Source organism: Pleuronectes platessa, chromosome 15 (genome assembly GCF_947347685.1).
Source record: "Pleuronectes platessa chromosome 15, fPlePla1.1, whole genome shotgun sequence".
Classification (NCBI taxonomy): domain Eukaryota; kingdom Metazoa; phylum Chordata; class Actinopteri; order Pleuronectiformes; family Pleuronectidae; genus Pleuronectes; species Pleuronectes platessa.
This window is the reverse complement of record NC_070640.1, coordinates 19,349,110-19,374,495: the sequence shown is the minus strand read 5'-3', so window position 1 is coordinate 19,374,495 and position 25,386 is coordinate 19,349,110. Positions and strand designations below refer to the sequence as shown.

The 25,386-nt window shown below is 43.9% G+C and overlaps 1 protein-coding gene across 1 annotated transcript in view; it reads left to right on the top strand.

Moving 5' to 3' along the window:
• Positions 1–791: 791 nt before the first annotated feature.
• Positions 792–25,386, top strand: part of atp2a3 (ATPase sarcoplasmic/endoplasmic reticulum Ca2+ transporting 3) — a 50,429-nt gene continuing 25,834 nt past the window's right edge. Inside the window, exons 1-5 of the mRNA XM_053441729.1 lie at positions 792–1,160; positions 13,734–13,751; positions 14,045–14,127; positions 19,338–19,442; positions 20,752–20,890. Of these exons, the coding sequence (XP_053297704.1) occupies positions 1,043–1,160; positions 13,734–13,751; positions 14,045–14,127; positions 19,338–19,442; positions 20,752–20,890 (463 nt within the window). The 5' untranslated portion in view covers positions 792–1,042. The remainder of the gene's footprint in view (positions 1,161–13,733; positions 13,752–14,044; positions 14,128–19,337; positions 19,443–20,751; positions 20,891–25,386) is intronic.

Below are 25,386 nucleotides of genomic sequence, written 5' to 3'. Positions count from 1 at the left end.
CTATTTTACATTGAATTGTCGCACATGTGGACAATGGTAAGTTTCAGTATGTTTGATATTAAGAGGCACTAAGATAAGACTTAAACAAAAATTGCGTATTCTTTCATCTCGGTCTGTGTCAAACTCTGTGAGTCGCAGTGAATAAATACACAAATCCTGCACTTTACCTCTCTATGGGCATTTTGTATTCTTCACTTAGACAGATAGCCTGTTGTATTGTCATATAATTGTCCGTCAATTTATTGATTACTGAAGAATCGCTGTATCATGATCTAATCCTTATCTCGGCCAAGTATCATGTAGCGTATGGTATGGTGAGTTACCCGGCATAGAAATATAAATTCGCAGGGAATATACATTCTCTGTACATTTTAAGGTGTTGACCTTATTATGTTATGATCTGGCCCCTAGAATTAAACTGAATAAAATACCTTTAAGTATAATTCCTTCTTCTTCTTGCCATGGCTTCTTTTTGTGAAGCTCTTTGTGACCTTGTTTGGATAAGTGCTAAACAAACAAAGTTAATATAAACACACACAACGAGCTCTGTGAAACTTGTTCTCACACAAGCAGCAGAAAACCATTCTCTGGGCCCTTGAGCAAGGCACCGTGTCCCCCTGTCAGCTCCAGGGTGTGGGGTGAAGCCAAGACGCAGTTCCTGAGCTTTGTGTGTCCTGTTCTGAGATGCGTCAAGTGTTTGCATGAAGGCTCCGCTCAGGTACGCGCAGCCAATGGGAGCGCAGGAGGGAGTACCCGGGCGGCGGGGAGGCGCTCCGCACACAGAGCACACCTTCAGATGGAGGAGATGAAGTAGCAGCGGCAGCAGTCGACCGACAGAGGAACAACAGCGACTGTGCCGAGGATCTGGAGGTTTTTCTTCAGGGGGGACAGCAGGTGACACAGCTAAACCGAGCGAGCCTGCGCCTCCACACCGGTGGTGGAGACGTTTCACCTCCTTCTTCCCTCCAGCGACATCCCTCCGATTACCACAATACATGCATTTCGATACTACCTGCCTCTGAATCTGATTGTCTGAGTCAAGATGGAAAATGCGCACACAAAATCGGCGACCGAAGTTTTAGACAACTTCGGCGTGAACGAGAACACTGGGCTGACTCTGGAGCAGGTCAAAGTCAGCGTGGAGAGATATGGACCGAACGGTGAGTAGTTCTACACGTTATTGTTATTATTATGTTTCCTTGTCAGTTCCCAGCTGCAGCGTGTTGAAGCCCATTTCCATCCATGTGCCAGGAAGTCACACCGCTGCAGTTAGATTTCAGGCCGCTCTTGTGCGTAAAACAATAATCCCCGTGGCGCGCCGTCAGTGGCACATTCATTCATGCACATGCTCGTGTTGAAACCATTCCGCGCGTTGTACCGCGTGTTTAAGGAATACATGGACACGGAGACAGCTGGACAGGGAAGGTATCAATGCAAATAAACCACGATTGACTTTTTGTATCCAGGGTATCCGCAGAGGTCACCTCACGTCAGGTGTGGTTTGAGAGCACGCTGTGCGTAATGGCCTAAGACAGCTTTATTCTTATCGAGGACTAACGTGCAACTCTGCTTGACTAAGTATTGACACAAGTTGTGTGTTTGTGCGTGCGTGTGTGTGTGGAGAGACAGTGCACATCCCCGGCTGTCATGCAGGATCAGGAAATGCAGGCATGCTCAGGCTACTGCAGTGGAAGAAGATAATGGGGAGGGGGGGGGGGGGGGAATCTCGAGCAACCTGTTTTCACTTTCAACAGTTATGGTTATAACTCTCCAGTTCAGATTACCAGACCTCAGAGGGAAGTGGATGTGCATGTGAGAGATAAAGATCGCACACGCGCAGACTTGTGCTGTCAAAACAGCAACAGTGGGCAAGTGAAATTGCTCTTCATCAGGTGGGTTTCAGGTGAAGATATGGTTTCTCAGCGTGGGTCACACGGACACGAGCCCCCGGCTGTAATCTTCTCCTCCATTCAGCTGGTGTTTGAGTTGTGTTTTCGTGTGGAGCTCGGACGTGACATCACCACACCTTCCCCAAGCTCCTGGCCTGTCATTTGCATGTGTGGCCAAGCTGTGGAGCAGGGCGGCACATTGTGCCAGTCAAACAGAAGCTCTTTTGTTGCAGCCAGCCACCCTACCCAGGGGCTTGTGATGACTTCATGGAAAAAAAGCAACGTCTTGCCACAGATAACATCTCTTTCGCTTTGAGCTGTGAACTTCCTGTCTCATGCAACCAGTGTTATAGATAAATGGAGGGAGGGAATACCCATTTCCCCTCCTTTTTAGGGCTCACTGCATAAAGGTTATCCACTCTGGCTGCTCCCAAGCCGGCAAAAAACAGGAGAAACCAGCATTGAATTTGGTTTGTTTCCTATTTTAGCACAGGTCATAGTGGAGTGATGTATGGCTGCTAAACGGCTCCTTCCCCTCTGCACACAAACCGCAGAGTTTGTAGTTGACTGCAAGGACTCTGTGTGAGCCTCAGTGTTTTGTTCCAGTGAGAGTCTGTTCAGAGCTGTTTGCGGGTGGTATGATTACCCCCCTCCCTCTCACATGCATTCACCATGCTTCACTCGGCTATAATGGTTAGCAGGATCTGATTATCACAAGGGATCACTTGCCTAAATCAACAACGTCCACAGACAAAACGCGTCTGAGCTCAGTGCCGGTGTTTGTGTCGGTCCTGGACATGAGAGCGAGAACACAGGAGGTGAAAATGACACCGTCCTCTGCCATTTCACCATCTTCACGCTCCGAGTGGCTGCAGGAGGAGGCACGCAGGGAGGATGGTGTGTCATGTTTGGCTCAGACATTACACTCCTCCGTGGGACCGGAGAGGTTTGATACACTCGATTCCCCTCCGCATCTCTGAGGCGGATGAGGGAGTTTAACCACCGTTGGTTTCCATGAGACGTCTGTGGACTGTCTGCTGGTCGTTAACAGTCCCATCAACCCCAGCATCGGTACATGACGAGTGTGTGTCCTGCCTCATTACTCCTATAGACAACACAGTTCAAAATGCGGTGGAACCACTTTGAGGTTCTGTGTTATTGCCTGTTCATTTTTTCTTTTTGTGCCCTTTTCGTATATTGAGTCAGCAGAGTGACTGAAGAAGTATAGATTCTTACTTTTGATCAAAGCATGTAGAATATTGTTTTCCAGTGCCGCACTGTAAGTGAAGACAGGCAGGCGGTGACTGGGTTTCCTGGCTTTTGAGTCTGCACTTTCATGTGCTCTGAGCCTCTGACGGACAAACCCCACTGACCAGCGTCAGAGTTTCTGATCCCCTTCTGCGATGTTGGAAAATTAGCTTAGCTTCCACATCTGGACGGTCTCCTCTGCAGAAAGGAGGCAACTGACCTTTTTAATCACAACCTCCATTTATGGTCAACCGACAGCCAAACGTTTTTGTAACTTCATTCAGATGACAGCAATCTATCTAATTTACTTTTGAGAACTACAAGCACCACAATTTTCCCGTTTAACGTCTTAATAGTGTGAATCGGATGTAGTAGAGGAAGTCACAGGCCTCTCTCTCTCTCTCTCTCTCTCTCTCTCTCTCTCTCTCACTCTCACTCTGTCTCTCTCTCTTCTTTTTCTTTTCTTTTTTTCTCCCTCGAACACTAACACACTCACATGCTCTATATGTGTGTGGGTGCACAAAGAATGTTTGTGCTGTTACAGCTTGCGGTGCATGATTGTTTTCGGTGCCCTCATAACCCCATTTTCAAAGGTAGAGTGTGTTCATGTTTGAAAGTAAAAGGCCATGTTATCCCCATGAGCAGTCATCTTGATTGGTGGGTGGGGGGGTGGTGGTGGTGGTGGTGGTTGTGAAGACGCAATTTTTCACACACGAGCTGAAGGAGCATCCTGTAAACAAGGCGATGGGAATTCATCGATCCCTTTTCACATTTCATCCTTTAATTTGACAAAACACTACTTTGAAGTTAGAAATATTAAAGTATAGTTCATTAATTAAAGCCATAATTAACAGATTATGCTCCATAGATTATTATAAATGACTTTGTTCAGCTGAAGACGCTTCAAAATGGGCTCTGGCTGTCTCTCGACACTCCCTGCAGGACAGGAGTACAATTGCGCAACATATTCAGGTTAAACAACCTAACAGTGTATGTGATTACACCATCCTGTCACAGTGTCTAATGTTAGAGACGCATGTTAGAGACAGAATAAGGTAGAAAAGCTTTCAGCGGTGCAAACGACAATATTCCAAACATCCACTGATGCAATAAAGACAAATCATCTTTTCATCTGTTGGATACTCTGCTCTGGAGCGCCACTCTGCTTCTGCTGATTTCATTGATATGAGGTTATTTTAAACTCCTGTTATTGATTCAATTTTAAAAATGTGTGAATTTGTTCTCCCATTGTGGAGATGCAACCACTCTCTGGCACCGACAAGGTGTTTTGGTTTTTCCATCAGTGATGTCCTTGGGTAATCATTGCAACGTTACGGCACTTTCCTCCCTCTGGTTTCTTCCACGACTAATAATTACAACTTCCTCTAGTGGGATTTCACTCACTCGGAGTGTTGGTTCTCTTTCTGTTCTGCAACTCCACATAAAGGCAGCCTCGCACTGACTCGCTCCGGCGTTTGAAATACGAGAGGAGTTCTGCAGTTTCCTGCTCCTCCTTCATACAGACACACTCTTGATGGCACATGGCAGCACCCTCCTGTTGGCTTGTGCTTTACTGTCCCTTGTTTCTGAAAAGTGTCCAGTTAAGAGTTAAATATGTGGATCAAGTGTTGCAGTGACAGGTACGTGGGCTGAGAAAGGACAATGAAGTTAGCAGAAAAGTCATTTGAGTCACTTCCCTGTTCTAGCGGGGCTCTGTGTGTGCCTGCCCCAGCTGCCTTCAAACCGAGCTGCGTTCCTGTTCCAGCCTGTCACTTCTCTCCCACCTCTTTATTTGTCAGTCACCATCATGCTCTCATGGCGATGATGACGTTGAGCCGTGGGGGGGGTCTAATGCACTGCTGCTGCCGTCTGGCGCCCGGACGCTCTGCCACAGCACAGCTCGGGCCACATGCATGCAGAGGTGATTCTGTTTCAAGGAGCAGGCCGTGTGTACACAGAGCACATGATGCTCAGTTTACATGTGTCTTTAGTGGAGTTGCTTTGAAAGCATTCAGATAGAGATGAGCTGTTTGCTAAGTACAATGACTTGTATGTAGGATCGCTCATTATCGTCTGGAGAAAAAAAAGAGTAAATACTAGAAGAGCCACGAGCTTGGATCAGATGGATAAACCTGTTTGCACTTCACAGGGACAGGTTTAGCAGAAAGAAAAACAAGTAGAATGGAAAGAACAGTGGAAATGATTACTACTTCATACTAGAAAATATCTACCTCCATAATCAATAATGCCGAAGAGTGTTTACATCCAAAATTCTTAAATTTCAAATTTGATTCGGTTTTTTCACACAATTGTTAACAGGTCCCTAATTTTCCGTAATCCTTTTCAGAAACCTTGCTGGTCTTCTTTTTTAACACATTTAATCAGATGCAGCGTGAGTGACGCCTTAAAGCAACATGATGCAAGATTCACGCTCTCCTACACTCAGGCTCCCCCTATAGGCGGGATACATAATTCACTGTTGTAATTTCGAAATCGTGGTTGGAACGGACGGAGAAGAGACCGTACAGCACAAGACATGACAAACAAATAATGGCTATGACTGACTTGTCCAATAACAACGATGGCGGTCAGCATCTGTCCTGCATCTTTTGACCTCTTTTAGCTCCCGCCAATGGGTGATATATACTCCTATACCACCCTCGGTCGGTTTCTTGTTCCGTCACTTTCTCTCTTCCTCTTTTTCTTCTGGCTTCTGACATATAAAAAAATATACACATTTGAAACCTATTTAAAACATTTCCAACGTTTTAAAATGTACCTGCTTTAATTTGCCTCCATCGCTCTGGAGCTCAGGTCATCAAAGTCGTACTGTAGCTTTTGATTGAACCTAAGTGTGGCGATGGTTTTCTAAACCCAGAATAAACCCTATAAATATCACAAATATGTCAGTTTGCTGTTTAGGGGATTGCTGACTTTTTTTCACAGCATTCAGCTTCTTGGCAGGGCGGTGTGGTGCCATCATCCTCACTGGCCTGTTTAGATGTCCAAAAAGTTGTTGCTTTGCACAGCTTTGACCTCGAAGAGGAAGCTCCGAGCCCTGACGAGATATCGGCTCTGTGCTAATCACCTCATGCATATCCTGCATGGTTGACAGGCCTGTCTAACTGGCCGGTGGCGCTCATAATACAATGTTGTGTTGTAAAATATAGAGCAAGTAGCTCTTTGTGTTGTGTTTCAGTTTTTTGTTTAAACGTGTAAATAACATACAACAAGGAGCAAACTTAATATTTAGACTTATATTTAGTAATCATCATCATGGCATGCAGGTGTTTGTTGAATTATCCAAATTAGACTGAACGAAATGTGTTGATATCAATAGGACTGCAATACTGCATATTGTGCAGCATTCCAAACAAAAAAAGTATATTTTGCCCATTGTCAGAACAATCAACCAACCAATCGGCAGCTGTGGGTGGAGCTGAATCTCCTGCCATTTGTCTTAATAACTAATTCTACTGTCCCAGGATGATAGTCTTTTAACAAAAGAGCCTCACTTATGAATGATCTTTGCGCTGCTTCAACAGTTGGTGATATATTTTACTGTGTCTCTAGCATGAAATAAATTGATAGATAATCAGGAAATCCAACATAGCAGTAAAAAAAAATTACTTTTATTGAGCAAGACATCTCATTCCCATACACTACTGTTCTTTTTCCACCCGTGAAGGATAATATAATTTTCCCATACTGAAATGAAACCATTATTTACTCTCTGTTGTACTCCGCAAAAGTTAATGTCATTTCAGCTTGGGAGTGTGGATGTGATGGAAGGTTTTAAACTGTTGCTTGGTCGGAAAAATATTACTGCTGATGATCCTGTGATCCAGACTTAGATCCATATAACAGCAATTGGATGGATTGGCATTCCATGCTGTAGAGTAATGGTCCCCAGAAGATGAATCCTAAAGACTTTGGAGATCTTGGTCCCTCTATCAGAGGAACATATAAATCATTGATTGTAAAAATAATCGCAACACCTCCTTGATGCAATGGAACAATATTTAATACAGACTTTTACGGCTCTTAGAGGATGAACCTCGGGTGAGCCCGTAAATATTCCTGTGGCATCATTATTAGGGCATTTTTCCTATTTTTCAGTGAAATCTTGCCTAAACTCATGAATGAAATAATGTTTCCCTCAGAATTGTGAATTGCATCTATTATTATCATAAAAAATGTCAGTTTGCCAAGCACTTTGGACTATGACCAAATACCTCAGCCCTGGTGCACTGTTCCAAACCGCGTATGCTGCCATGGTAACATGCCATCTAAGATCAGAATCAGAATTCTTTCATTTACCAAGTATATTTGCACATACAGGAAATTGCCTTGGTGTGGTTGGTGCACTGTAGAACATAAAACAACAGTCTGACATAAAACAATCTTCAGTCATGGTGATCATGTTTAACATGAAAAAAATCCTCATGTTGCTATTGTCACTTTGACCTGCACAGAGCGGCTAACACGTTTGATCAGTGTGTTTGAATATAGCAGCTTAAATCCCGTGTGAGAGGCATCTGACTGTTGCTCTTCAGTCATTGTCCCTCTGGGTTCTGACACCAGCTGAAGAGAAGCTGCTTGTGTCTGCTCTGTAACATTGTTTCATAATGCTGCAGAGGATTGGTCAGTGTCACCACTTTACCACTTCTGCTCCTCTGCTCACTTCCTCCTTCTCAGGGTGGCTCCTCTGAGGTCGGCAGGACAGGGAAAGATAACTACCGACACTCGCCCACTTGACATGGTTGTGTATGACTTCCTCAGAGAAGTAGCACCCGCCACTGACATATGTAAATGAAGGAAACCTTGACTGTCAGTCTGCACACGTCTCCTCTGCAGTCACCCATCAGGGCCTTTGTGTCAGAGATAATAAGGTTAGGGTGAAGAATGGGCTACATTTATAATTTACATTTTATATGGTTAATGCATTCAGGCCTCAGTGGGAACATGCATTAGGAAAGTGATGGAATTTAGGTAGGTACAATGTTATCATCATCATCATCCTCATCATGGCTTTTATAACCCTTCTCCCCACAGAGTGGGAACCTGGAGCTGCAGCCACTTACTGAAGCAGCACCACTGTGACTCCCTGCTCTCACCATTCCTATGCCGCCCTGCCATTGTTACCAGATGTACTATTATCACATTGTACGATACATTCGCCCTCCCACATTCCAAAATGCCCAAATTCCCATGATGTAAGAATTTCGTCGGTCAGTGACAGTGCCAGGAGTCACGGGTGGTAGTAAAATGTGGATCCACGTGTGTGTGTGTATACGCATGCTCCTTGTGATGATGTTCTTGAATATGTGCCATGCGTCATCTTTTTCTTCTTTTTTTAAATCATTTGACGCAATGTCTTTCCCGGCATTCGTAATTGACGGACAGGCGAAGAATGAAGGAGACACGGGCAGTAATTGAGAGGTGGAGCTTGAACCATGTTTATTTTGTGTGGTTATTTCTTTGGGCCGTGTCAAATTCTTAATCGTCTAAATGTGTTTTTATGAAAGCGAGGATGCAGGGGTGCTGAGTGGGCTGCAGCACTTCTTCTGGCAAGGAGTGTAGCTACAAGGGAAAACCTTTCCTTTGAAAGTTTAATTTCATTAATTTTGCCGAACATCATTTTGATAGAAGCATTTGGATTTCATTCTTAGTACAGTCAGTGTGTTTTCTGTGTAGCCTGTCTGATAGTTTGAAGCACCCTCTGATGAAGACTCAGGGCCCAGTCACACACATGTGAATGCTTGAGTCGAGAACCTTCGCCTTCAGTTCACTCCATATCGGTGAGAGCGGAGGAGGCTATTGAAACATTTGCTTCCTGTGACGAGGCAAATCGCAGCTTGGCTTTGAGTGGAGTTCAGCTCTGGTGAACTTTGATCCGCGATATTTGCCTTCGTATATGGATACGACGCTTGTAATTGTCAGCCTCTGGTACGATCCTTCAACAGTTCTCATCCGGTGTGTCTGCTCACCTTCCTGCCATCGATCGTGACAACTGTGTGGAAGACGCCCGCGGCTCAGCCCAGAAATGAGCTTGTTCCCTTCAGACGCTGGAGATTTTGATCTCAGCAGTCAGAGCGTGCTGCATCAAGGCCCTGCTGATTGCATAACAGTTATTCTTGGTAAATTTTGACAGGCCCTGGCACATTACTCCGTGAAAACGCTTGTTGGAAGGAGCCTCTGTGATCCAAGTTGTCACAGTAACGACTCAACCCTCCTCATGTTTGTAGTTTACTCAAGTCGGCCTGAACTCCAGCTTGTTAACGCCGCCTGCGACCACACGCAGCCGTGGTGTTCACTGGGGGCCCTCATAATGGGAGCGGTAATGTGTTAATGGACTCCGTCAGACTGGGCGGAGAAGAGGAGCTCCTCTAACAGAGCGGGGCATTGGCTGCAGATCAATACACACGTCCAGTTCCCCGCTCCGCTTCCCGACTCTCCGGACTGGGAGAACCAGCCTCCTGCTGTTGCTGGCAACCGTCTCCAGGAAGTGTCTCCCCTCTGCTCGCTGGCTTCGCTGCTGCTCGTAAACAAGCTCTTTTATTCATTGTCTGCCCTGGAAGGGCTGAGCGGCGAGGCGGGGAGGTACTGTGGGGACACTGTGAGCGAGGGGGGGGGGGAGTGGTGGTGGCGGCTGAAGTCAGTGCTCAGGAATGTGCCTGGGCAAGCCTCGGGTTGACACAGCCCAGATGACTGTGAGGGAATCCTTGGCAGAGGGAGGCCGGGGAACCCCGTTCAACACCTCCAGCTTTTTCCGTCCCTCCTTCGCTCCCTGTGTCTCTCTCTCTCTCTCGCTCTCTCTTTCCCCTTGCCTTTGTCTTGTCCTCTCACTCAGTCTCTCTTTGTCTCCTGCCCTCGAGCTGCAGCCAGCCTGTCTGCCATAAAAAGCATTACACAACTGAGGAGGCACAGTAATGGGGAAACAGGCTTATGTCAGACTGGTGGAGCATGGAAAACAGCAGAAGCCACTTCTCCACATCTCTGCTGGCGGAGTGCAGCCAAAAGTCCCTCGTGAGTTCAACTGTGTCCAAACTGAACTCCGAAAAGTCAGGCAGGTTTATTCAGTATGATTCATCAGCTATTATTACACTGGCTGAAGATGGTCATTCATGGAGCTGAGAAATGACCCCTGCACGAGGGTCAGCAGGGTTTGTTGTCTCAGGCTTCATCCATGCTACTATGTTTCCCTTTTTAAAATTCCATGTTTAAGCTGAAACAATCAGTGTCCAGGCAAGTGGTTTTGCTCCGGATCAGTTTTAATCCCTGTCTTTACTAACACGCCTGAAAACGCCCATCACGTGACCTCTCCCGCACACCGAACATGCACACGCTAGTGTAAACAGAAAGCATTTGGTTACGAGTTGCAGAGAGTGCAAAGCTACAAACGAGCAGCAATGGTGGCATTTCAAACCCAGAGTTGAGAGACCGTGGTCAGCAACGCTTGTAATTGAAGATCCATGTTGCGTTCTACACTGGTAGCCGAGGCTAATGCCGGTTGTTTTCTTCTGAAATGGGGTCATGTGATAGGAGCCTGGCGAATCAGCGAAGGCTTTGTCATGACTGAGAAGATCCAATCAGGGTCTCCATCATCATTTTCAAACATAAACACAAAACACAGCCCCTGGAGTTTTTAACTAAAATGAGGCCAGCAGTGTTTCCAAACTTCTTCATCTTCCGTGCAGTGTGGACGGACTCACATGCAGGTTTGACTGAAGGCACTGTATTATCAGTTCAAAATTGGCTTTAATGCTTAATAGCCGGTTTTGTGCAGCAACATTCTATTCGACTCCTCGTGGTTTTATTACCAAACAAATAAAGACAATGATTCCACCTGAAATGATCAAACTTTTTCATATCCTGGGGTAAAATAAATCTCCAGATTGCCTTTGCCGTCCCTTCACCAAAGAAAAACCCATTTTACTCCCAAAGCCATGATGTGAAATCATTTCTCTTTCTTGCCAGCGGCATGTTTGACGTGAGTCCCTGCGAAGCTTTTTATTTTCGGGAGGATGCTGTGAGCTCATGTCGTGGGCCTTCCTCTGTCCAGTTTTATATATTCGCGGTACGGTCATAACATTCAGAACACAAGGTTTCCACTGCTCGAAGGAGAACACTGCTGTCATTTAGGGATACAGCCCACTGCCGGCTAAAAATAGCTGCTTTCCTCCCGTCACTCTGTAATGCATGCTGTAATTTAGGTTTCTGTTGTGACTTAATGCAGCGTATAATGAGCATTTCTTACACGACAGAAGTAATAAAATAGTTTTGTGTCAGAAACCCACTTTTCCCGACTTTGATAAGAAATGCAGCATATGGAGCATTTAATAGGCTGATCAGATGAAATGAATTCATGAAGTTCTTCAGATGTGATGGATGTTGTTTGTTTCGTTGGACCTGTTTGATCCATAACTCATAACCGGACTTGATGAGAAGCTGACAAACGCAGTGACTAAGCGCGTCTGTGTCTCATTATTTTGACACTGAGCAACAGTACTCGTCGAGTGGAGTTTTTTCAGAATATGACTGATGTGTTCTCTGCTCACAACAGTGACTCCTGTGTGGTGTGGGGGTTGTGTTCTGGTGATCAACTTCGAGTGCTCTCATGCTCGGCTTGTGTTGAAACGCAAAACAAAATCATCTTTTCTTTGTAAATGTTTTCTGAAAAATAAGATGATGAGGTGAATAAAGAGAGAACCGACAGTTTTAATCTCTGTTGGGTTTTTGTGATACTGATGCAGAAAAGGTTAAGTGCAGAGAATCAGCCTCTGCTCTGACCTCTGAGACGGACAAATTAACTCTGGTATAGAGAGTGAAGCTGCAGTATGAATGTCAACGACCACCAATGGTCTGATTTTTAGCATTTCATGGACAAGCTAAGAAAGGTGAGCTTTATTCTAAAAGTCATTTCAGACTAAGCTCCAACTATTGATTTGTTTCATTGGCCCGTCTTTAAACTGTTATTCTTTCATTGAATTAAAAGTGAAGCAGCATCGACTGAAAAGTCAGCAAAGATCCCAGAGTCCACACTGGGGTCTCAGGGTGGTACGACTAACGGCTCAAACACATATGCATTCAGGTGACTCTGATATGAAAAATCTGGAAGTTACTCACATTTGAGAAGATGAAAAAATATGACTTCTCTATTTCTGTATATATATATATATATATATATATATATACACATGTGTGTGTATATATATATATATATAGTTAGTTTTTTTGGGGCGCCTTTTTTGGCCCTTCTTTTGGATAAGACAGATAGCTAGCTGTGAAGGGTAGAGAGAGTGGGGGAAGACAGGCAGAAATAACCTTGATGGGGCGGCAGGTCTACCAAGTGAGCTATACGCCGCCCCATAGTTTTACATTTTCATTCTTATTTTCTTGTGCTGCTCTATGAATTGTGAATTTCAATAAGGTACAACTTACATTTTCTTAAAAATTATTATAATATCTAAGTGCCAAATGTTATAGTACTCATTAAGCAGACTGGCCAATTTCAAGGTAATATATTATATTATACTCTTCCCTTTGGTAGTTTGCAAATGTCCCTCTAATAAAACACCATAATTATTTGCTGAATATATATTTAGTATTATTTATCAGAATCTGAGGAGTATGTGGGAACTTCATTTTAAATAAGTGGAGTGAAAAATACAATATTTCCTCCTAAATTGTTGTTGTGTAAAGGTACACACAGTATAAAATGGAAATACTCAAAGTTCAAGTACCTTAAAATTATACCAAAGTATGTGCTTGAGTTTAGTACGCCTACTTGGTTACTTTACACCAGGGCCAAGAATTTTATTCCTTATAGGCAAATTTGTTCATAGCCTTCCATGATGTTAAACATGTGTTTAGTCAAAACCAACTATTTAAATATGGCAACTTGGTCTATGAGAAAATATTTGATGACATGTAATCAGCCAAATGCTCACTTGTAGAGTGAGTGCAAATGTATAGAAAAAAGAAATGGCTTTACAAAGAAATATGAATTGATCGGATAAAACTGAAGCTATTTTTGACAACTGGACTGAATTCCATAAGACTGAAAACAGTTTTATTCACACATTTGAAAACATTTGTGTGCAGACAGCCCACAGAGCCGAAGATGAACAATCGCACAGTTTATTAATACAATATCTGTATTTAGAATGTATCGTGTCAGTCATTATACTGCTGAGTAGATTCTGGAGACTTGAAGCTGGGTGGAATTTAGAACCCACTGAGTTCAGAATCACGTAACAAATTATTTCCCTCTAATCATATTGTACCATTAGGTTTATTCATTCCAGTAACAGTACGTGAGCAGACGATAACACTCGGCATCAAAAACAACAGTGTTGCTGTGCCGCTGTCTGAAATGTAATCATTGCATCTAAGCAGGACAATTTTGCAGAGCGAGTTTTAATGTGTGTGTGTGTGTGTGTCTCAATGTCAGACAGATGAATCAAATCTATTAACATCTTTGACTTTCTCCTCAAACCCCCATCCTTCTTCTCTCCCTCTCTCCCTCCACGCTCTGCTGCTCCGCCGCCAACTCGATTCCTTTACACCTGGCATGGCATGTGGCATCCACAGAGCTCCCGGCTGAAGAAGGTAAATATTGATCTTTCCAGTGACCTGCGGTCCTCCTCCCTTTACTACCTGATTATGAGCCCCGAGCCGGGATCTTTTCTTTTCTGTGGACCGAGGGCTAAACTTTAGGGAGTGTACACGGCTGCACCCATGGACACCCACCACTACTCCTCTGTAAACATAGGGAGTGTCTTGTGAAGAGAGTCAATATTAATAGATCTCACCGATGCTTTAAGTGCACAGGCAAATTTCATGTCCTTTTTTTACTTGAAATCTGATGTAACATGATGGTCATTTGTCTTCTTATATTTCAGGCAAGTCCCTGTGGGAGCTGGTGGCCGAGCAGTTTGAAGACCTCCTGGTCAGGATCCTGCTGCTCGCCGCCTGCGTTTCCTTCGTGAGTACGACCCCAGCTAGTTAAAATGCCACTGGCTCTGACTGCATTGTTCCCATATTCCGATGTACCCCTGTGGGATTTGAGACCCAAATTGGACACTGGCCTGGCACCCAAATAAACTGCTCCATTATCTTTACGCAGCTTTATTCCCCTATTAAGCCTGGTCAAGTTAGCTGTCCCCTTTTTCATGTGGAAACTTGTGTATTACTGGCTTTTCCACCCAGTGTTGATATGGTTTCACTGAGGGGAACGGGGCCAAGTACCTCAGCGAGATTGGAAACAAAGCTATCAATCAAAGCTCCCTCTGCTGAAGGGCCTCATACGGTGACCCAGCTTGCCCTCCGAGGGCGTAGAAGGTCGAGCAGGGGGGGAGTTGGGGAATCCGGACTGCATAATAACTTTTCCAGTAATTACAGCGTGTCCCCGGTGTCTCGGGAGGGAATCGCTGTTGCTATTTCAGTGAGTAGGAAAATTGCTCTAAAAATGTATATGACACAATATATCGTTTCTGGCTGTTACTGTAGAGGCTCGGAGTTCAGGCGTGGGCTGCAACTGCAGGACTTTGGAGTGCGGGCTGACTTTTCCTCGTGTAAATCAGGCTTTCCTTACTTTAAAAAGTTTGTTTATAGTGGAACACAGCTCCTGTTCCACTGCTGCACAGACCCCAATGCTTTACAATGTCATCATGGCTTGGAGTAGCTGCTGCTCAGTAACAACAACAAGGTTCCTCCTGACCTGCAGCTGTATTCATGAAACCTTCTAGTACAAGAGAGTTGGTCCTTAGAATTCTATGAAAACTCTTGGATGTATGATGTTTCTAAAGAATTTCTCTCAGTTAGAGATAAAATATGTAACAATTCTTAATTAAAATGTTTACATATTTTACTTCCATCATCCCAAATCTCTCCAACATTGTTCAAATGCAGAGCAATACCCAATTTTCTTCAAGGTAACAGGACTTTTTAGTTTGGTCGCCTTTAAATTGCATCATATCTGCTTGACCCGAGGCTTTGTCCATCTCTGCTGTAACTTCTGGGGGAGGCGACGTATGACACAGGAAAAAGTTATTGCTAGCCACTTGGCAAATTAGCCAGTCGGCTGTTTTTTCCCTCCATTGTTTATATTAGTCACTGGTAATGGATCATGATTATTAATTGTTGTTTGCTGCGTTACCTGAATAAAATAAATAAAACCCCTCATTTATGAATATTGACAACAACTCCCATGATCCCACTACACCGTCATCAAACAAGGTATTTCGATATTATTTCGATTTAGGGACCCCTAGTGGCCAAAGTTAGTTATTTTAGATCCTTGTAAAGAAAAAAGCTATTCTCTAAGCATCTTAGCCTTAAAGCTGTTTTCAGACATAGTCAGGAGAATTGCGATTTAGTTGTTCATTTGTTTGTGTTACAGTTACACACCACCCAACACCACTACTTACCGTATATGCACTGGCGAGTAACCACAGCAGTTGATGAAACCTTAGGCCCTCGTTAATATTGAATAGATGAAATAAAATTACCATCATTGGAATTCAAATGTTAACCAAACTTTCAGCATGTGAAAAAGCAAAAGCACAAGTAGGCTTGTGTTTTCAAACCTTTTGTCTGCAACTTTTAAAGTATGGCTCACAATTTATTCAACAGAACATTTTCAGTTTTCATAAATACCACATGTCTTAAAGTTAGGGTTGGTTATCCTGAAAAAGTTAGCAAGAGCAGGCTCCGCCTTGAATAAATGGATATGATACAACCCAGTCCCCTCCCATCAGATATAAGCCAACCAATGATTGGTCTTTATTGTTTTTGATTTCACTGTCCATTCTATGTCCATTGTGACCAAGATATTTCTATGTTCTTATATCAACCATTCACAAGAATGCATCATACCTGTTCACAGGGTCAACAACACCTACTAATGATTTCAAGCTCTCTGTTCCTTGCTTAGAGTTGCTCTGAGGATTTCCCTTCATCACTCCCAAGCTCTGACTCCCTGTTATAATTTGTGAGTGTAATTTAGGGGAGCATGTCGAGGGTAAACCCAGAATGTTTGTGTAAACAGTCCCCGATCTGACTACAGGGTAAAAATATATTACACTCCAGAGCATTTCAGACAAATGTTCAGAGCTTGTCTGTTGATGAATTATATTCCCTTCGTCATTTATAAGCTCTTCTATTTGCACTGTTTGGTAAGTCTCCAGTATAATCAGGGAGTGGCAAAAGCTGAGAGAGTTATTCAAACCTCATTTGAATGTTGGTTTGAACATATTCAAATTGAGATGATTAGAATCTGCTGCCTTCTTTGCACGACACAAGAGTGAAGTTTGTTATCAGACACAACCAGTTAGGAGTTGGACTCCCTTACAAGATATAGTGTATATGACATCACTAAAAATATAAATAATTTAACCATTTTATTATAGTTTATCTATTTTCATTTTGCTGTCCCAATAAGGCCTTAGTTATTTCTCTGGTAGGGTTTAATCAAAAGAGCGGAGCCATGCAGAGCTGTGCTTACCACCAGAAACAAACGGTTCACTTCCTCCCTTTGAGTTTAGGGAAGAATGAGAGCTGATCCTAAACTTGTTTTTAGCCACATGAAGCTTAGTTGACATCTGGGAGTTTGAGAGAGTACAGGAAGAAACTTTAAAAAGTCAAAGGGATTGTTCAATTGGATTTCAATCCTCCTTTGTTTACAGTGCGTTTTTTTAATAGCTGACCTTATGATCGATTTGATATGAATAAAATGTGTTTTTTCCATTTAACTGATAATTCTGCAACATACCAAAACCCCTGGAGACGTTCAGAAATGAAAGGCCATCTGTCGGCATTTGTTTTCGGCGCTCGGTTATACATGTGGGGTGTGAAGAGAGGTTTATTTTGGTAACACAGCTTTCATATTCAAAACCAACACGATAACAGGAAGGAGGCAGTTAAATGTCCACCAGAAATCCTCATCTCTGCTTTTGAACGGAGAGGAAAAGCAGGAGTTAGGGATTCAGACCCAAGGTTTGATGACTGTGAAGTGTCTTCTGAAGTGTCCTTCACTAAGAGGACAGACGTTGTTGCCCTCCAGTCTCAGCGCAGTCAGAGGAGAGATTTAACGTCCCAAATGATGGGGAATGATGAGCTATCGATCCGGCTCAGGCTGCCATGACTTACACACTGAAGGCTCAACGTCGTCTCAACCCATCTGCAAATTAAAGCACAGATCCGCTTTATCCCTCCTTTACTCTCTGCAGCTTTTGTTGTCAAGTAATTTCAGGTTCTATTGAATTTCAGTGACAAACTGGAAAGAGACGAGGAAAATCCTTTCTGTGTTGCAATGGGAAGATTTTTCTGTTTCCTTTTCCTAAAGATGTTCTTTGTTGCTTATTCCACCCACTATCATGGAGTCACTATCTCTGAAAGCTTAGCCACCAGACCAATTCACATTTGAGATTGGTCTTTAGGGGGCGTCATCAATGGGCACAGAGTAGACCGACAACCAATCACAGAGATGACTGAAAAATGTAAACGGATGATATACAGCAGATGTTTGTTCTTCTGTTTGAGAAATGATACCCACCCAATAATGTCTCTAGCAGGATTCCTATTGGCTTTTCTCTTTCAGTCAAAACTCGGCCATTCTACATAAATGGTTATGATTGGCCTGATTAGTTTCAGGATGGATAGAAGTCAGTCTGAATGGAAGGGGACAGATCCATCATCAAGAGCAAATAGGAACAAGCTCACTGATTGGTTTCCCAGGCTATTAGTATTCGGCTTTAATACTGTGTCTGGTTATAGAGACGTAAGAAGCAGTGACTCCGTAGTTTACTCAACGTCTCTGTGAAGATGTTATTGGAGCCAATCCTTTTGATGAGTAAAATCTTTTTAACGTTCATTTATATTTTCATGGTTGACTGATTATGTACTGTATCTTACGTCTACATAGTTTGGCCATTTGTAGCGTGTTTAAGGCATGTATTTAAAGCAGCTATCCTTCTTCATTTATTTTGAGGTTTTATTTTATTTTATCAACCATCAGAGAGATTTTGTGCACTGTATTGCCCTGCGCTGAGAAATATGCTCCTTTCATAACTGAGCCTTAAAAGATTGAAAGTTCATTCAGTCTAATCTCGACAATTTCATTTTTCCAATGATCTAATTTCCTTCAGGATTCAATTTATTTTTATTGCCCTTGTCATTTTAGGCATCGTCTTGTTGCTCTAGGCAACTCAACGTGTGTGTGTGTGTGTGTGTGTGTGTGTGTGTGTGTGTGTGTGTGTGTGTGTGTGTGTGTGTGTGTGTGTGTGTGTGTGTGTGTGTGTGTGTGTGTGTGTGTGTGTGTGTGTGTGTGTGTGTGTGTGTGTGTGTGTGTGTGTGTGTGTTTCAAACTCACCAATCATTTGTTTTAATATGTTTTTCAATATTTGACCAGTTTTATTGGTATGAATAAACTTGCAAAAATATAATTAAAGTGATCTAAAGTAAATAACAGTCCGCTGAGTGGATAGAGAAATGCCTATTAGGCTTATTGGTATTGCATAATTTTGCTCTATTTGTTCTGAATGCCTGTAGCCACTGTTTATCCTGCTGGATGTGAGAATTGTTAGTTTTTCTTCTGCTCTCACATTGCTCTGCAGTATCTTGTTATTGTACTTCTTCCAGCCTGAACTTGTAACTGTATTTACTGCAGAGGACTTGCTTGGACTCCGGTCAGCCATTCGGTTGAAAGTCACATTCAAGTGAATGAGAAAGTGGTCTCCCAGCTTAAAGAGAGTTATAAACTGTTCAGAGGGGTAAAATAATCGGTTTAAAGAAATTGACAAAAAGAACGAATTAAGTTGTGGATAAATGGTAAAAGTGTTGGGGCACTGTAGGAAATGCTGACTTTTCAATTTATTAAAAAAAAAAGCAGTTTGAAATCAATTAAAGTGAAGTCAGTTGGAGTGTCGCGGATGATGTCAATGAAGAGGTCATTGAATTCATCTGACACGGCCGTTGAGCTCCATCAGACCACAACAGGCTGCTGAGCCTCGGCTGTAGCAACACACTACAGCTTCTACTCAGATTTCACTCTCTTCCTCCAGGTTGTACTGCACCACCACTCAGACGCTTTTTCTCTCAAACCATGTCACAGAGAAGCCCGTCTGTGAAAATGTGTCTGAGCTGCTATGTAATGTGTCAGTCTGCTCATGTTATGTCTGCTTCATGTTCATACAGGTGCTGGCTCTGTTTGAGGAGGGAGAGGAGACGACCACAGCCTTCGTCGAGCCGATTGTTATCCTTCTCATCCTCATTGCCAACGCAGTTATCGGGGTCTGGCAGGTAAGAAACACTCTTCATCCCCCGTCTCGGTGTCTTGTGAAGTGTGAGTGCATTCCAGTTCTCATGGTTACAAGGTCCCAGTTCACCGGGTGATTCATCTTTTACCCGTGTACTATATTCAAACTGACACCAGTGTGTTAACGTCTGTCCAAGTAGTGCCTTGATGTGAGGTGAGGCTGTTGACAGTGGAACAGTGGCGTCTGTGCGTCAGGTCAAAACGGAAACAGACCGCGGAGCTCATGCAAAATGCCGGCCTCCATGAGGAAACAGGAATTTTTAAATAGACACCGGCATCAATCAGCCCTTTTAGAGGAGATGTCAAGTTGCTGGTGAACACCTGGTATTAAAGTGTGTCCGAATGCATCTCCTGTGAGCATCTCCCCTTCTCACTCTGTATGCAAATAATCCCAACTGTCATTTGTGTTTACCAAGCTCCAATGATGTTGTTTTAACCTAGTTTGAGTTTACAGATGCGTCCAGTGACCATGTTTTTGTGTGCGTATGTGTGACGACACAAGTGAGAATGAATGAGTTCACACGGAAATGACAATTCACTCATTATCTCCTCAGCACTATGCCGATGGGGGGGGGGGGGGGTTGGGTGAAGTGTTTGAGTCCACCAAACACTTTAGGAGTCTCAGGGGGAAACTTTGCAGCAGCAGAATCCACGAAATTGAAATCAATCGTGACCGCTCTAACAAGTTTACCCCTGAGACTCCAAATGTGGTTTGTGGACTCAAACACTTCACCCGCCCCTCCATCAGCATAGTGGTGAGTAGATAATGAGTGAATAGTGATTTTGGGGTGAACTATCCCTTTTAAGAAAAGTTGTATTATGTGGTGATCAGTGTTGACATTGTGGTGTTGGCTACAAACTAATCAACGTATGGACACTGAGATGTGTTTAAACTGTGTGGGTCAGAGACATCAGCTGAGCAGGCGCCTCTGTATATGTGGCCCAGGATGAATTTAACCTTAACCACGCGAAAATGATGTGGCCACAGGCCTCTTAGAGACTTAGACCACAATCGCAATGATTGGATCTCTGGAAGCATTCAGGACACATTCATTCAGACTTATTTATTCAGACTTGAATTGGAGCTTAGAGCTCTTGTGATTGACTCACTCAGGGTGAATTTTAATACCAGGTCTGAACAGTGTCCCAGCGAGGACACGGAGGATTATTATTCGAAGGATTGCTAAAATGTCCACGTACGCCCTTTTGAAAAAATATTTGATTTTCAAAAGTGTCTCTAGCCCTTTTGTCACGAACTTCGCTTTCCATTTTCTCGCACTTCTTCCTGCACAGGAGCGCAATGCTGAGAGCGCCATCGAAGCCCTGAAAGAGTACGAGCCAGAGATGGGCAAGGTGTACCGCATGAACCGCAAGGCTGTCCAGAGGATCAAAGCCCGAGAACTCGTCCCAGGCGACATAGTGGAGGTGGCAGGTAAGCTGTAACCTGCACCCAGACACACTCCCCCCCCCCCCCCCGTCACCCGCTGGGACTAATTGATGCTTTGTGTGCCTCCAGACGACTCTAACTGCCTGTGTGCTGCCACTTACCTCTGACACACACTCCCAGAAACATGCACTCACACAACCTCAGCCGCTCATTCATGAGTCTGGAAACACCGTTGGAATATCTCAGACTGAATTACATAAGAGTCTTTCCCCTGGATGTGCAGGTGCCAGGGCTCTCATCCAGTTGTGTCTATTTGTGTGTGTGTGTGTGAGGTTGTGTGTAAGTGGCTGTGGTCAGCCCCTGTATTTAAGGCCCAGTTGAATTTTCCAGCACTCTCCCCATCCCTCTGCTTTCCATACTCTCAGTCTCACCACCTGGACACCGCTGGATGTTTGTCAGCTGCTCACTCGCACTCCCCTACGTTACATCCACACAATTCCCCCGCTGTAAACTCGCCCGTGTGTGGGCAGCCTCGGCTAAGAATAGTGTTGTTGTCACTCTGGTTCCAGAACATCTGTGTATGCCAGATTGAATGTGCAAGCAGACACACACACACACAGCACCAAGGAGATCGCCTCACTTTAAACCTAAACGGCTTCTGGGGCGCGATCTTCGCCATCGCACGGTGGCTGATTTGCCTCAGACGGCCGCAGTGGTGCATGAGAGCGGAGGCAGAGCTCAGGGAGTGTGTGAGAGATCACAGCGTTCATTCATAAGCAAAGCACGGAGAGAGGAGAGGGGAGAGATTATACATGGCTACAGTGAAGCCTCGGCTCGATTTCAACACAAGGTTTCAGAAACCGAAATCCCCCCCCCCCCCCCCCCCCCCCCCCCGCCCCCGCCCCCGCCCCCGTCCAAGTAATGATCGTAGAGGGCTTCTAAGAGCGAGCCCCCCCACGGAAAAGTCAGAGTTGGATATTTCATAGATTTAAATTAAAATCACAAATAGTTTTTCTTGCTCTAGTCTAGTTTACATTACATGTCTGTGTGTTTATGTCAAAGCCAGCAACTCCTTGGAATTTGGGCTTGTTACGGCCGGTCACCTCCTGAGGGGCAGAGTGGTCGTCCTCCAACCTGAAGGTCGGCGGTTCGATCCCCAGTCTGACCCATCTGCATGCCGAAGTGTCCTAGGGCAAGATGCTGAAGCCTGAATGGCCCCCCCATAGAATAGCAAAGTGCTGCGACGTTATATAAATACAAAACCATTTACCATTTACAATCACACATGCATCCGCACACACAGACCGACAAGCCCACGCAGGTACGGCAAGCACCAAAATGACTCGACTCAAACCCCCCCCCCCCCCCACCCTCCCGACACCAGTATCACCGCCAGCACTGTCAACACCGGCAGTGTCACCATGACGACGCGCGGCACCCTGCTCATCTCCGTGTCACTGAGGTTCACGAGGGGCTGAGGTATAATGACACCGCTGATGACAGCGTGGAGGCGAGACAGATACCACTTTAAATGAAGCAGCTGCTGTTTGAATAAGGGATCTGATGTTTTTGGTCGCGGTCGGCAGCTGCCCGGTGGATCCACGGTTGGTGTCCCATTGTGTAGTGACAGTGGGTAAAAACTCTAGGCTCCAATGCTAACTCCTCCTCTGTTGATCAGTATTTGGTCTCCTGAATGATGAACTGGACAAATGTTGCAGATAGATCATACATTAAATAAATACAATTTTCTTGACGGCCAATTCATCAGAAATGCGTGGAGGATTAGAAGACAAAAATGCAAATAAACTTAACATTTCTATCTTAAAGGAAGGTTTGCGTTTCTTCAACCTTCTTCACAGTGCCTTTTGCTATGCTATTTTATACATTCATACCATCATTGTACTTTAATTTATCCCTATTTTATTATTTTACAAAGTTGCATTTTCTTTGTAATTATTCTCCCTCTAAACTTATTTAAAAAAGGTTGAGACAGATTTATCCTTTTTATTTTTATCCTTTTAATCTTTTCATCTTTTTTTAATCTTTTATCTTGGTTGAAGTTGTTTTAAACTGTGCTTTCAGATCTAAGTTGTTTTCTCTTTAATTTAGTCTCTGAGTTTGTTTGTTTTCTAATGTTTTTTTTAAAAGAGATTGCCTTGCCTAGTTTAGAGTCTCAACCAGACTCAGATGTTAAAAAATGTTACTCAACAGCTTGCTTTGGGCTCCCACTTGTAAAGGGAGTCTTCCTGATTGCACACCCTGTTTCGCTCAGCAAGCTGCTGGACTAATCCATTTTACAAGTGGAGCCATCAGCAAGAAGCCGAACTGTAATTTTATTTGTTGCAATAAATGGTTTAATTATGTCGAGAGGACTGAGGATAAGTTAAAAAGTAAAACCTATAGGTTTAAATGAGATGAAAGGAGTAGACAACTAATCACACATGAATAACTGATGGTCTGATCTGGATGTTTTGTAATAGTTAAACTGTTGCAGTTGAGGTGCTCATCAAGGCTGAGATTCCAGTTTAACTACACAATGCAATTACGGTCTATTTTAAGAATAGAGGTATGATGGTTGTGTTATGCAAAAATGCACATTGTCATATATATTTAGATACTCAGCGTGTCGTTGTGTCGGACATAATGTTGTTGCTAAGCAGTTTTAAAACAGGGGTAAACAACGGCGGTAGGTAACGTGCCACAAGCTCCTCTCACCTAGAAAATATGTGTTTCAGCAAACGTCAGGAACACCCATCTGACTGCAAGACGTGCGAATGTTGTGACAAAGAAAACAAATTAATATTTTCCTTTCCTACATGGATTTCCCAGGCTTTCCTGTGCTTCAGATTAGCCGCTGGTTGTTCCATGGGAACTCGATGTTGGGGGGGTAAAGCCAACTGCGCGCAGGTCTCGGAAAAGGACACCGTTCGACCGCAGGAGCCTTTGAGGAGAGAAAAGAACATTAAATATATTTACTCGAGTTTCCACGGCTGCTGCCCGCCTGCCCTCTTTTCCAGGTGCACTCGGCCGATGCCAGCCCCAGGTTACGACACAGTTGTGATTTGCGCCTCCACTGGAACTTTCCTCTGTTTTTCTTGAATGGAGTGACTGCAGTGGTCAGATTGTCAGGAGCTCCTGGAGGGTTTGCACCGAGCCATGCCCAGTATCGAGTCACGGTTGGCCTGCACGTGAATGGAGACATCTCTGCCAGTATATTATGCAAGATGGCCAGATTTTGTTTGGAGTCCAGTTTTACTAAATGGAAAGATAGATCTGTTGAAACCAACTGGCTACCTAGTCATGAATGCATGCGTTGTATATTGTTTCTTGCTTCTAATCACTAATAACAGACCAATATATGATCGTTATAACATTTAGAAGATTATCTGAACTCCACACAGCTGCATTAGGACTTGGATTTCTCTTCTGGCAGATGGAGAGTGTCTGTGGGAGGCCGTGGCAGAAAGTGAAGGTTTGATAGGAGACCAGGAGTCTGTGGGTAGGCGTTTTGAAAAGCCTCTCTTTTCTGCCCTGGACCGGTCCTGCTACAGTGAACCTGTAGCCCCCGGCCACCTCCCACACAGGCAAACCACACACTTCTCTCCCCCTCTCCGCCTCGCCGCCGCTCCTGCTGTTCTTCTCTCACAACCCATGGGTGTCAGACGGAGGACGGCGGAGAAATATCGAAATTGAAGCGCAGCCATATTCAGCCACAGCACTAAGCATATACAGTATGGCTTCTTCATCCATCTCTCTCACCAGCTCTGGTCCTGTTATCAAAAATCACCCCTCGAGTCTCAGAGCTTCTACCGACTCATTCCACAAACTTCTCCTTATATGTGGAATATATATCTCAACAGCGGTTTATCGTATCGGCTTTACACATGTGTTGTGTATTGTTAATCCCCAGCTCAGTGCGGTTGTAAATATGGTAGAATTTTGATACACAATATATTCAATATTAATTCACTTTAAATAAACAGGCGACCAACACTCTGGATTCATCCAAACCTAATATAACAGACACACGTGAACAATAATAAAAAAAAATCAATTTCATTTTCCTGAAAATCATTGACAATCAATTTTTTAATGCCGATAAACCAGGTAGGATGAACACAAAATGTTTTGACTTCACTCAGTCTGCAGCATGGACTGTTTTATAAAAAGCTCTGCACACAAACGATAAACAGTGAAAGTATAGAGTAGAGCTGTGTGGGGGGGACAGGCAGGTCTAGAGAGGACACTTCACTAGTTGAGCTAATGTCAGGAGGAGTTAATGGAGCTCAGAAAGATATGGAAAAATCCTGCCCGTCGAGTGTCGTAGACCGAGGATAAGTAGAAAATCAACCAGCTTTTTAATGCTGAAAAGCTTTGGTAGATTCACGGGGAGCCCTTTTGATTTCTGGTTGTCATTAACACTGAGAAGCGGTGACGCCTGAGGACTCTCAGCCGGCATTAATGAGACAATTATTACACAAAGGAATGATCAGTGCTCTTTCCTTGTCTGTCTTTATATGAAAATCAATTCAATCTGTGTT